This window comes from Sminthopsis crassicaudata, chromosome 3, assembly GCF_048593235.1.
Source record: "Sminthopsis crassicaudata isolate SCR6 chromosome 3, ASM4859323v1, whole genome shotgun sequence".
Taxonomy (NCBI): domain Eukaryota; kingdom Metazoa; phylum Chordata; class Mammalia; order Dasyuromorphia; family Dasyuridae; genus Sminthopsis; species Sminthopsis crassicaudata.
Window position 1 is genome coordinate 404,484,016 of NC_133619.1, and position 14,604 is coordinate 404,498,619.

The following is a 14,604-nucleotide window of genomic DNA, read 5'->3' on the forward strand; positions in this document are numbered from 1 at the left end:
AAGAAAATTTAAATAAATTAGAGATTAACTCCTACTCCTTATGTCATGTCACAACATCATAGAATAGTGTTTGAAGTATCTCAGAAGCATTATAATCCAAATTATACCTAAGGAAAAATTCCTCATGCAACTTACCTTACAAGTGGTCATCCAGGCTTTACTTGAAGACCTCCATTGAGGAGGACAGCTTACCTGAGGCAATGTGCTACAGTGGAAAGAGTTCTGAATTTGGCTTTGAATTCTGACTCTATCACTCTAATGTGACCTGGGGAAGATTAAAACCTCCACTTTTTTCATCTACAAAATGAAGGGGTTGAACTACTTAACCTCTAAGGCTCTTTCCAGCTTTAGATCTGTGGTCTGAATGTGGCCCATCCCACTTTGGGAGAGTTTTAGCAGTGGGAAGTTGTTTTTTCCCCCCTTACATCATGTCTAAATGTGCCTCTTTGCAACAATTCATACGTTGTTCTTAGTTCATCTCTCTGGGACCTAACAGAACACATCTAATCCTTTTTCCATGTGATAGCCTTTCAAATACTTAAATACAGCTATTATGCCCCTCTAAGTCTCCCTTCAACAGGATAAACATCCCTTTCTAAAATGCATTTCCTAGAACTTAACAAAATACTCCAGATGTAGTCTGCCTGTTGTACAGTACAGAAGGTCTCTCATCTCTCTGGGCCTTGACATATTCCTTTCTTAATGCAGCCTATGATTGAATTCTTTTTCTTTTTTTTTTTTAACCACTCATATGTCATTGTTGACTTGTATTGAGATTTCAATCCATTAAAACCCCCACAATTTTTTTTCATACAAACTACAACTCTCTCCATCTTGCACTTATGAAATTGATTTTTTTTCAATACACATTTAAGATGTCCTGATTGGGATTGAAGGGAATCTCACACAAAGTATAGAAGATGACCCTCTCCTGGATACTCAGCTTTTGTTACTCCATTTACACATGTTCATTTCCGACCTAGATCATGCTCTTTCTAGTAATTCTAGCAAATCTTCTATTGTTAATATATATCCTATTTTCAGTTTTAGCATTTTGGTGATATGAGTAAGAAAGAGCAGAGGTGGTGACAAACAATGCACAGCAATATAAGAAATGACCATTTAAGTCAGAAATCACTCTTATAATATCTTTGTATTGGTGCAACATGATAAAGAAGAAGGCAGACTACAGGAGGAAAACTCTTTACCAGTAGAGGAAAAGAACATTCAATTCAGTAACTTTAGTCATGTCTCCCTCTGTTTTATATGCACTTCCAAAACCCTGGTAGGGGCCCTCATTAACATGCACCTAGGGTATTGTAGTATTCTCTTTATTAGTCTTTCTACCATGACAATCTCCTCTAGTCTATCCTTCATGCTAATCTTCTTCATGTATAGAATTGGAAATCTCTTTTTCTCAAAAATCTTCAGTAAATAAATCCTTATTAGATACTATTTTAGGTTCATGCCTCTTTACTAGATATTTAAGCCTCTCTATATTCTGGGGCCACCCAGCCTTTCTAGTCTTAATTAATATTACTTCTCTACACACCTCACACTTCTTTTCAATTATGTCCAAATCTTCATGACTCCATTTGGGTTTTCTCAGCAAAGGTTTTGAAATAGTTTGTCATTTCTTTCTCCAGCTCATTTTACACATGAGGAAATTGAGGCAAATGACAGAACCCAAAATGTACTCATAGTCACAAACTCATTGCGCCTGTTCCCCCCCCCCCCCAACCAGGAATTTTTTTCCTCTTTTTCATCACCTGTTTAAGTTTTCTGTCTTTTAAAACCCAAACTCAAGTAATGGTCTTTTCTGTTTAAAGAACAGACTTTCAAGTCTTCTCTACTATTCTTAATAAATAATGACTTTCCCATAAGACCTGTATTTGCTTTGTCATTCTCTAATGTCCTTAGGTAATAGTTTATTTTATATTGTAGCTATCTGTGTTGCTATATCAGATATAAACTTCTTGAGGGCAAAGATCTTGTCTTACCTAAACTTTGTATCTTCTTTCATATTTTACATGGTGTTTTTCATAAATCAGATATTTTGTAAAATTTTGTTCTGTTGTAATGCTTTATTTGGTTTTGCCTCTATTCATCAAGACCTGAACTATGAAGAGCTTATTTTTAAATCAGGATAACAGCATATAGGTGCAAAGTACTTTGTCCCATTCTTGCGACTTGCCTATGTATCCTCTCGATGTTAATCAAATCTTTATTTTTTTCTTCAATTAATGTGAAAAGCATTGTCATATTGAAAACCATAATCTTAGAAAGCAGTTTTAACTGTATTACAAAATCCAAGCAGAGTTTAGACTTCCTATCACTTCATAAAGCAAAGAATCAAACATTTAACTTTTACTTTAGCCCACATTTTTCAAACATCCTATGCCACACTGACCTAGAATGCCAACCAATACCACTTAAAACAAATTTCAATCATATTTCAGATTGACTCTCTATATAAATGAATATATGATTTGATTTTCTTGAAAGTGAAAAAAAATTCTGGGCAGAATAAATTTTGAAATAATTCAAGAAAATGGATTTGATATCTTTGAGAACTGCATTACAAACCTGATTTGTCTTTATCCAAGTGCAAGTGTATGCACTTTTCCTTGAGGACAAAGGCAATAAAGTTAAAAATAAGTATAGCTTTAATAGAGGTTGTTCTGAAATATAGATAGCAGAATGTATGAATACAATTGATTCAAGACATTTGTTAAAATTCTCATTTCAGTTATATAATCCTATTCATTGTTTTTCATTCACAATAGAAAAAAACTATTTTTTGAAGAAACAATTTACAAATAGGATATTGTTTATGTAGTTCTAATCCAGACTGACCTTTCCATGAAATAAATTGAATACATGTTATACATTGAAAGTTGTGAGATTTTTGTGTAATTTTCTTAGAATGCTCCATTCTCTGTAGTAATTGTGAAAAGAAAATTGTGAAAATAAAAATTTTTCTCTGTCTTTATTAAACTTTAGGATTATCATCTAGTTGGTAATCTGGGTAGGGTGACACTTGTAGCACAGAGTGAGATCTTGTCTTTACTGTATGAGAAGGACTGGGGATGAGAGAGAGAGAGACAGAGAGAGAAACAGATAGAATGACAGACAGACAGACAGAGAGGGAGGGGGCAGAGACAGAGACAGAGAGAGAGTGAGTGAGTTATACTTTTAGTTAATGGTACAGTAGTTTTATGGAACCCCAGGAGATAATCACCTTCTTTGTATCTACCTCCACTCATTTGGATTAGTGAAGATCTTTATTAACTTAACATTCCCTGATTGCAAAATCTGAAATTTAGATCCTAGAAAGGTGTCTATCCAATTTATTTTCATGAGGAATCCATGGTTCCTTAGAAAATAGCAATCATTTAATTTATTGATACTTCTAAGTTTTATTTCTTTTTTCTATTCTTACCTATTCTCTATTGGATAAATTTGATAATTAAAGAATAAAAACAAAAAGAGTAGACAATACAGGGATCAGAAATAATTCATAAACTAAATAAACTTACTCTTGTACACTAAGAATCAACCTCAGAAAATAAATCTTTCTGAAGAAAGTGCTTAAAATTAGGAAAACATCATCCTTAATTAATACATATCTATGCTTTATACATAGCATAGCATGTAATAATTTCTGAAATTATATCAGTGTTAATACCATTTACATTATGGCTAAATTTATGGGAATGTTGACAATATCATTTCATAGGATACACATATTTTCAACATTATTGCTCAAATTGTACTTGCTATCACTTCTTGGTTTTGTTTTATTTTGTTTTTTCCAGTAAGATCAGACTTCTATGTCTAGGCAGTAAGACAATGTTTTCTGCTGAGGACAGTTTAGGCCTTGCTTTCCCTCAAATTGTTTTTTCTTTTTTTTTTCTTTTTAACTTAATTTTTTTTTAAATTAGCAAACACTTATTTTCTCTCCCTTTTAACTCCACTGGGGGGGGGGGAAACAAAACACTTGTTATAAATGTTATTTATTGCTTAGTCTTTTAGTTAGACTGACTCTTCAAGACCCCATTTGGAATTTTCTTGGCAAAGATACTAGAGTGGTTTGCTATTAACTTCTCCAGCTCATTTTATAGATGAGGAAACTGAGGCAAACAAGGTTAAGTGATTTGTCCTGGATCACACAGGTAGTACGTTTCTGAGGCTAGATTCAAACTCAGGAAGATGAGTCTACCTAACCTTAGACTAGCCACTCTATTCACTGCACCACTTAGCTGCACCCAACAAATATGCATGATGACCTTGCCCAAAAATGTATGTTTCATCTATTTCTTGAATCAATCATTTCCTCTGTCAAGAGATGGGCATCATGTTTCATTATCCACATCTGGAGTTGTGTGTAGAGTAAAAGGAGAAATGAAGAAACATGTTTGGTTGGCACAATGGCCAAAGCAAGATTAAAGATATCCCTAGTCCTTATTTTTATTTCTACCTGGAGATATGATTGTGGCATGAAGGAAAGAAAGAGAAAGATTGTGAGAAAGGGAAAATGAATTGTTCTCTTCATTTTCTGTCCTTTGATCAAAGATATCATACAGAGAAATGAAGTTCCAGTGTCTTACCATGAGAACTCTTGAAACAAAGAAGTGATCTTTGGGAGTCAGAAATTAATGCTGAATTCAACATAATACATAGGCAAACAACATCAGTGACCTGTGGTAGCTTACAGAGTTGATGTTAGTTATCTGGAGTTCAGTTTTTTGTTGTTAACATCTACATGCACACCCATTAGAAATATGTCTTTCTGTATATTGCATTTTGTATGCAGATACTGTTATAAAGCATACATATACAAATAGTTTCTTTCATTCCAAGGGATCCCAAAGCATTTTGCAGATTTAAACTGATATGTAAGCCACAAAGGAATTGCTTCCTTCACCACTGAAACATAGACACCTCTGGGGTGAAATGTGGCAACAGTTTGACAGGCAGAGCAGTAGCTTAGGCCAGGAAGGATTTATCCAATTAAAATTATGGGATGAATTTTGGCTGGCAGAATGTAATTACCAGACTTGGAATCAATCCAGGATCCTGAGGTTAACACCCCTCCTCTTGCCAACAGCCCTCCTACCTGCCAACACTCAGAGATGGAGAAGGCTGAATCTGACATAATCACACATAATACTGTTGTGACATCTAAGCACAATGATGATGATGTGAGAAGCATCATGAACCTGATTTTTTTTAACACTCATTATGTTACTTATTTTTATGCCACATTAGGCTAGAAACCAAATGTCCACATAAATGTTACTTTCTCCAAATCTGTGTTTTTTAAAAAATTATAATTAGAAATTAAAAATAGATTTAAAAATTAATTTCTTCCTTTCAAAGTTGCTACTTGGTGGTTATTTCATTTCAAAAAGGGAACTTTATCAAGATGGTGTCATTCACTCTTTGCTGCAAAATGCAAAAGAAATTCCATGGCTTCTGAGAACAAATGAGTCCTGGGAATCAGTGGCCTGGAAAAAAAAAAAAAAAAGAGTACCTAGTTCCTGTCCTTTGTAACTTACTGGGACTAAAGGAGGCTTTAAAAATCGAGGTCTGTTCCCATTTCTGGAACCTACTGATTCTGGGTAGTACTCAGCAATTTTATAAACATAGGTTATCACCAACTGTGATATTGAAGTTAGAGAAACATTAAATGGGAGTACTTCTCCTGCTCTACCTTATAATGCTTAGGAATCTGGGCTGGGAAATAAGCCCTTTGCTGGTATACAATAAATGGGTGAGATCTGAAGCCTTTTTAGGGAAAAAAAAGGGCAATTTTTAACCAGAAAGAAATGTGAGGACTGGGATAGACTAAAGCCAGGGCAGAGGAAAACTGAGACCAAGGACAAGAAAGAGAAAAGAAATTAATGCTCAGGAGTTTCCAAGGAGCTGAATGGGTCAAGGTAAAAATACAAAAGAATGAGCAAAGAGAATTTAGGTCAATCAATCCCTATGGAGGTCAAGTCTAGCAATATTGTGGGTTTGTATTTTGGCCTGTATCTGCATTCAGTGGTTTGCCACTCATTCCCCTCTTTCTTCAGCTCTGCTCCAACCCACTTCCAAGAATAAATTCTAAGGTTTGAGAACAGCTGCAGAGCTACTCTTCGGGACAGTTAGGGTGGAGCAAGAGGTCTTTGAGCTGCTTGTACTCTCCTGGATTCTGGCAAACAGAGCCAAAGCTTGCTGCTGCTGCTGTTGCTGCTGCTGCTGTTGCTAATAGTACTGCCCCACGGTGTCTTGGGCACAGGAGGAGATCCTTATTTTCTAACTTTGTTGCAGCTGGCTCCATATTCTTCCTTAGGGACTTAAGAAATCCAGCCCTGGGGGAAAGGACACCCAAGGGACCAAGTGGATGCTTTGAAAAGGGGATAAAGACTATACTCCCAGAAATCATTTGCAGCTAAGAACCTCAAATCTTAATTGTGATTATCAACTTCCTGAATCATGACTGGCTTTCTTAGTTCTAAGGGGAAGGATAATTTTCCTTCTCTTTATTTAGATAAAGGTTTTTGTTGTCTTGAATACAAATTGGTCCAAAAGAATCTCCTGGTAATTATAATTGTTTCCAATCCCAAGCATCACAAACCACTGTAATTGGTGGGAAGCATCCTGGATAGTGTAGTGGAAAGGGTGCTGGATTTAAAGCAGGTTGCTTAACCTTTCTGGACCTGTTTACTCTTTTGTAAAATGAGGGTGTAAAATTTTGTAAAATTGGCCTCTAAGGCTCTTTTCCAACTTAAATTCCAGGATCATATGACTGACAAAAGAACTGATCTATGATATTTTCTAAAATTTTCTAAAACCAATATAGGGTAACATCTCTCTTCATTTTATAGGCTTAGAATTAATTGCCTGGAGCTCTGAAGGTATGATGGTGGAGATGGGATGGGGGGTATTGACTTGTCTAAGATCACACAGCCAGTATTTGTCAGAGGTGAAACTTGATTCCAGGTCTTCAAGGCCATCTCCCTATTCATTATAAAAAGGAACTTCCAAAAGGAGATTTAAATATATATTCTAGCTTAACTGCTCATTTTCCAAAATGGCAAACTGAGAATCAAAGTGGTAGGTAGTTCAATGACTTGAGTTAGGAAACTCATTTTGACTCTCAAGATGTCTCTGATATTCAGCATTTAGTAGCATTGCAATTTTAGCTCCAAGGATGGAGAAATGATTGCCAAAAACAATTTGAAATATGGCTCATTGTGGCTCAAAGCATGTGTGGACCAGGCAGGTGAACCTCAAAACCGCAAAGTACACAACCCTAGTACTAGTTGGTGGCACAAAAGTATTTAGTGTCATCAATATAAAAGGGTAGGGGAAACATAGCTAAATTACATGTTCAAATAGAATTCTTCCTGGGTCTCTCTTTTGCCTGGTATAAGCACCAAGTCTAAGCCTTTGCTGGGAGGTGGATTTTCTCACACCATCTTTCTGTTAGTTAGTTGTCCACAGGGAATCCAAATGTGGAATGAGAGGATGAAACTAATCCTTTCTTGTGCACTGCTAGGGGTTGCCATAAACACCATTTGTTAAAAAGCATAATTATGTTGGGAAAGTGCCTGATGAGACAATTAAGCTACATAAACACACTGAAAACAAATGAAAACCAGAAGACGCCTACACCCCTTGTGTAAAGCAATTTTTTGTTTACATAGTAACTAGAGAGGTCTGAGAGACTTTTACAACAATGTTATTAATGTCTATAAAATCTAATAACTATGTTTCTATGAATTTTCAATTAGGAGATGGTTGTCAGAATGTGAAAATCTGCCTATAGAACTAAAGCAGACACCAAGTCCCAAAACTGCTCCAGATTAAGTTGATTAGGTCAGCATATAGCTTTAGTATACAAAATATGGCAAATATGTTTCGTGAAATCTCTGCTCCGCCTCATACATGTTTGATTTAGTTAGCTTACATTTTGTCCAAGAATAGGTTAATTATTTGTTTATGCATATGATTTTCTCACTACAGAATTGAAGAGGTGCCAAGACCAAATAATGGCTTGATATTGCAAAGGAAATTAATTTTTGAGTGAGATATCCTAGGTTCTTAATGCCTCTAAAATATAACTTGGAATGTGGGAGAAATGGCTGTTACTCTGATGCTCTGAAAGATTCAAGGTGCCTTCAAAGACTGAATCTTTTTAACCAGCAAAATCAATCCTCAATGTGGCCAGAGGAAACAATAATTATATGGATCCAAGTAGCTTAATCCCCCAAACCTCAGGAGTCACCTGGAACTTGTGGACATTCAAAAATTGTAAAGATAAAAAATTAAAAACTCATTAGTCAGTATCAGGCTTGCTAACTTAAATATACAACCTAATACAAAGGTAAAAATAATATTTGTCTATATAATGTCTATATTATAACTTATAGGAATACCTTTTTGCTTACCATAGCTGAACCTGGGGTAGAAAAGGAATAGTGTGACTAAAGAAAACACTTTATCATTGTCACACACATTTCTTTTATTCAACTAGATCCATAATATATATTTAACCTACTAGATATTTATCAGTATTATTACTAATTTCATAATTGTATAATATAATTATTCAAGATTTAAGTAACCTTTAAATAAAAAATTCTCTAATAACTATAATTTATATATAATAATAATGTCTTGTTTTTAGGAAATATGTATATCTTTATCTAGCTATCTATTTTCAACTTATCTATACCATCTTATGCAAAGAAAAAAAATGAAAGAATAAATCCATGAAAAAAGACAAAAAGACAAAAAAAAGTGAATAAATCCATAGGTACTTGAAACTGAATTATCATTTATATTCTCTCTTTTAAGAAATTACAATGTCTTCTAGCAGACTGGGGCTCCGTTTGGCTGCCTGTTTACTAAACATTTCTGAAGCCAGAAGAAAAAATGTAGTTGAGAAAATAGCAAAAGCTGCTCTTTTTGAAGAAAATGGTAAGAAAAATTCATTGTAGGTTGGGATTGTAGTTTATTAGTAATATTTTTTTCTGCTCTGAAAATAATAAGTGCAAAAGCATTTATTTATTTATTTATTTTTTTCCTTTCTTTCACTCTCTTTGCTTTTCCTGGTGTTTTCCTAGATGATTTATTATGCAAGACTCCAGGAGACTGAGGCAAATCAGCTACACATATGTTTAAGTCTACTATCCTCTCAGAATGCCTACTTACCCTTGACATTGTAATTCCCCCATATTTCTGAAAAAACATACTATATAGCATGTTGATGGAGTGCAGAAGAAAGGAATCTTTGCTCTTAAGACTTAACGTTATTCTAATGTGGCTTTTGATGACTTTTTTTTACCCTGTTGATTGCTTATTAATAGAAGGTATGTATGCATAGAACTTTATTACCCACAGAATGGAAAAAAAAAATCTTTATAAATTACCTTATTCTTGGAGAATTTCTGGAGGGAAAGATGTATTATTTTTAATTCCTTAAAAAAATTACATATATATATATATGTATGTATATATATATATATGTATATATATATACATACATATATATATATATAAGAACTTAGGCCCTTGCAATTAAATGGCTCAATTAAGATTATTCAGCAGTTCACTGGCAGAATTTGCAAACAAGACTTTTAGTCTTTTCCCTTCAAAATAAAGGATCAAGAATGATATTTGAAGGATGATATTCTTAAAAAAATAAATAACACAATTCCCCCCCCCAAAAAAAAACCTTCCCAAAACATTATTGACATTTTTATGAGGACACAACATTGCAGGGATATTTAATCACAGTTTTCCAATTGTAGAACATTATATATTTTAAGTCTCATGTAAATAATTTGTAGTAAAATAGCATTATTATTAATCATCCTCTATTTGGCAATAATTAAAGGAGCATTAGTGCCATCATCACTAGACAATATTTAAAACAATGTCTTTGAATGAAGTCATTTGTTTTCTGTATTGATTTAAACAGAAAGAGAATATGTTTTTAAAAGCTGTTTTAAGCTATCAATGCATTTCAATTACTGTCTTGAATCCTGGCAGAAGATGGGACTATCTATGAAAACACCTGTTAAATGCTGATAAGAAAACTCCTTTGGAGTTGGTATGCAGCTGTGCTTTTTCATTCTCTTTGCTTTAAGAGCCAGTTCTGGCTCATCATTGTCAGAAGCAGCAACACTTAATGGGATTGAGTTACCTGTCTCTGTGATTAAGTGAATATGCAAAGAAATTTGTGGAAGCTACACACTGATGGATGCCCAGGTCTTGACTCATAGTTTTTATCAGCTTATTAGTGGCAACAGCTCAAATGGAATTATAGCTATTATGCTCCATTACAAATACCAAACAATTTACTTCTGCTGAGATTCATACTGACAGCTTATCCTGCCAGCAGTCTTTTTTTTTTTCTGTATGTATGCTTAAGAAATTGCAGGAAAGAGTATTTTATTCTTTCAGCATTTTATTCGATTGAAACATGAAACTGAGAATGAAAGCTTTTCAGAAAAAATTGAGGATGAAAAATAAAATAATTTTCTCCCACAAAAAGATAGAATGTATTTTCAAAAAGAAATCTATTACAAAGGTAGGGATTGCTTCCATGTATATTAACACATGTACATCTGTAACACATGTACATAACATATTAACACAACATGCACATAACATATATAATATACATTTACATGATTTTGATAAATAAAATAAATTCCACTTTGATATATGGAATCAAATAAGATAATTAACCTGCTATTTTTAAAATGTTTCTATAGCATGCATTTTTAAATTAGTTAAAAGAACTGGATCTTTTTTTTTTTTAATGACTTTTCTAATTAAGTAAAAATAAGAAAATTTAAATTACTTTAGAAGGTCTTAGGTAAAGTTGCTCAAGTTGTAAATGTCTGATTTTGACTCATCACACAGCAGTGTTTTATGCATGTTTCTCTGGCTATGAGTGAATGACATATGTTTATCTTCTCACATTATTAAAATTAAGTGTTTGATGCTGCCTTAGGCATTTTGGTTCCTAGGTGTAGCCTCTTTTTCCCTTGCTCTGAAAAGATTAATTGTTATGCTGCCAGGACGATACTCGGACTAGGTATGTAATAGCAAGAACTAAAGATTTAATTATTACCTAAAACTTTTGTCCTTCACTTTGAATTTGTTTTTGTAGGCCTAAGAGAGACTTTTAAAGAGCCAGGCTTAGACTTGTAAACTTCCAAAATAAGTTTGAGGCTGACCATGTGGCTGAAAGTTTTAGTAAAGGGATGTGGCAACTTTCTCCTCTAGGTCACAAATTCAAGTGAGTCAGTCACTAGCCACTGGAAACTGGAAGTCATTAACATCTGAAGGCTGTTTGGTGGTCTCTGAAAAGGCTGATGGTGTCAGGCCTGTCTCTAATGGACAGGTGCATACATCACACAGACCACTAATTGGCAAGCTTCAGATTTGCCAGATGTCAGAGTCTGACCCAGACTAGTAGAGTTGAGGGTGTCAGAAGAAAGGGAAATGTGGAGAAGATTGTGACAGAAGCTGAGAGATATAGATTAGGGTAGAGATTGATAAGGAGCAATTGGAGTGGTGGGAATCAAAACCCAGAGATTATGTCTCAGTTTGAGCTAACAGAACTTGAGCCAACTCCACAGGGAGTCCAGGGGCAGATCTTAGACCTACTAAATGAAGTACAATATCCAATCTGGCTCCTCAAGTCAAAAAGCTCATATTACTCATTTTTCTACTTATTTCATTCTTAGAAAATTGTTACCTTCAAGTTTTTATTCCAGAATTCACCATTCACCATTTGTTAGTTTCTTAAATATATTCGTTGGAAATTAAGGAGTCAAAGAAGTATGCTGTGTAGAGAGTTTTTTTTTTTTTTTTTTTTTTGTTTTTTTTTTCCCCTTAAAGCTTTAAAATAATCCCTGAGATTGTGCTTTATGTGTATGTGTGTTTTTTCCCCTAAAGGAAAGGAACATTCTGAAGTTACAGTGCTCAATATATTTTCTGATTATGATTATAACAGATCTGTTATAACAATAGCAGCACCTGTTGAGAATTTGGGTAAGAATTAATTTTTAAAAAAATGTATATATGATTTTTTGTTTGTTTTTGCTGAGGCAATTGGGGTTAAGTGACTTGCCTAGGGTCACACAGCTAGGAAGTGTTAAGTGACTGATTTGATTTGAACTCAAGATTTGAATTCTGGTCCTCCTGACTTCAGGGGTGGTGCTCTATTCATTGAGCCACCTAGCTGCACCTATATGATGTATTTCTATGAAAAACACAAGGCTGACTTTTTTTCCTCATTGATTATATATTAACTCTGTAGTGCTCTATGTAGTGGATTTTATTTTTTAGAACACAATTTCTTTCCATTAAATTGGGAGTCTACTATAAACAACAAACAACAACCAAACAAATAAACCAGCATTTCCTAAATTTCCCAAACCATAACATTAGGAGTAGGGATTGGAACTAATAGGAAAGTATAGTGTGAATAAGTTTACTGTATCAAAACAAATCTGTACCTTCTTTGCAATTTACAGTTTTATAGAATTGGCCACAGTACTGGGAGGTTAAATGACTTTTGCCTAGGGCTATACAGCCACGCCTCTACAACTGTTTACATTTTATTTATGATTATTCTGGGACTACAAGATTAATGGTTTTCTTATGTGAAAGACTGGCTCAAACTCTAGGTGGCTAATAGTCACCTTCAAATAAAAGCTCAAGATAAGCATTTTGAAAGGGTTATTCCCATTTTTACTGTTTCATCTACTTCATTAGACATGGAAGAAATTAGGCTCAGTAGTTTATGCCCAGAGGGGAAGTCAAGAACCAAGAGTTTCATCTTCTTTAATGCTAGTGATTTGAGATTTACTGTCCCTATTTGAAAATGGAGAAGGTAGTTGCTTTTATGTTGTCAGCCAACTAGCATTTATTAAGTACCTACTCTGTGCCAGGCATTGTGCCAAGCACTGTTGATGGAAATTATATGTGAGGGCTGCTGAAATATCATTTGCAAGTCAATTAAAATTTTTGGGATGAAAAAAATTATAAAAATCCTGATATTTTATTATTTGTTAAAGGGGAAAAATAGGATAGATGATGGATGGATAGATACATGGATAGATAGGTATAGATATATAAATATGTGGATTATAGATATACACATATGCATATACATATATATATATGCATATATATATATGCATATATATATATATTTCATCCTCAACAAAGTTTTGGACTTGGTATATTTTCCTCTTAAAAAAGATGCACTTAGTTTTATTAAAAATGAAGTGCTATTTTACTAAGATAACTCATAACTGCCAATTGCATTGATCATTATGATAAAGAAACAAATTTCCTGTCTATTATTCTTAATGTGGTACCGACTATAGGTGAATACAAAGGTAATAGCAGAATGGCAATCTTAAGTACTTACAAGGATCCTTTCCCTTCCAATTTACTTAATTCAAAAACACCTCAAGTGATGTGGCTCAAAATAATGAATAATTACATTCTATGAAATAATTAATAAAAATTATAATTAATATTTATGTGGCACTTACTATGTGGCTCAAATTATGCAACAAGATAGGGAGTTTGGTGCTTTTATTATTCCTAACTTAAAGTTGAAGAAATAGGTGAGGTGTTTGGAGATGTCCTGCTGTGGGTCATATAGATAATAATTGTATGAAAGTACATTGAACAAATATCTTTCTGACTTTAAGGCTAGTATTGTAACTGTTGTATCGTCAAGTTGCTAAAGTTATTATCTGACCAGTGATCTCAATTATATTTATTAAAATATTTCATAAACATTCTGAAAATAATGTGAATTTTAATCAGATTTAGCCAACTTGGAGAAAACATAAAGAAATCTATTATTATAAGTGGAGCAAGTGGTTTAAACAAGTAAAATGAATGATTTTTTCCCCCTTTGTGGAGTAAAAAAGTTAGTTAAAAAATAAACTTAAATGGCAACAAAGGGGGTTTGTTGGGTCTTTTATTTTTAATTTGTGGAAGTGGGAGGCAACTTATAAATAGACCATTGGATAAAAACAAGTTGTGATTAAGCCTTTGGAAACTATTTAATTATCATTCTCAATTTTATATTTCTTAGTCAACTCTGTTCTTGCTGCATGTATGGAGGCTTTCCAGGTGATTGATATGGAGGTTCAAGAAGGAATTCACCCTTGCCTTGGAGCAGTGGACCTCATTCCCATCTACCCTCTTTCTGGGGTAGGAGTCAAAGAGTGTGGAATGGTGGCCAGAAGTAAGTAAAAGTTTGGGCTTGTGTGTTATTCCTGAATGTAAACAGGTTTCTCAAACCAAAACAGCTTGTGTGGCAGTCACTTGGGGACTCCCTCTGAAAAGGAGGGCTTTAAGGAATTGTATGACCACAGTCTGTGATGATGTAGCTCTCTTTGATTGCATGTGGTACTAACTCCATTTGGGGGGAAATTGTTTTTTTCTTCCTTACGATGTTGAGATGCTTAAATAGTGTATGGCAGAAAGACCATTGAAAATTGGGTTCCTACCTCCTCATGTAAGTTCACCATAGATAATGAGGCAAACAACAGTAGTTTCTAATGA

General features: G+C 34.0%; 1 protein-coding gene across 5 annotated transcripts in view; it reads left to right on the forward strand.

The window, feature by feature from the left end:
• Positions 1 to 14,604, forward strand: part of FTCDNL1 (formiminotransferase cyclodeaminase N-terminal like) — a 119,766-nt gene that overhangs the window by 53,460 nt on the left and 51,702 nt on the right. The window contains exons 2-5 of one of the 5 annotated variants that reach the window (XM_074302760.1): positions 8,851 to 8,973; positions 9,120 to 9,365; positions 11,968 to 12,063; positions 14,132 to 14,284. In XM_074302760.1, coding sequence (XP_074158861.1) covers positions 9,257 to 9,365; positions 11,968 to 12,063; positions 14,132 to 14,284 — 358 coding nt within the window. In that variant the 5' untranslated portion in view covers positions 8,851 to 8,973; positions 9,120 to 9,256. Of the gene's footprint in view, positions 1 to 6,875; positions 6,906 to 8,809; positions 8,974 to 9,119; positions 9,366 to 11,017; positions 11,102 to 11,967; positions 12,064 to 14,131; positions 14,285 to 14,604 lie in introns of all 5 variants that reach the window. The other 4 variants (XM_074302758.1, XM_074302761.1, XM_074302759.1 and 1 more) reach the window with 4 other exon arrangements.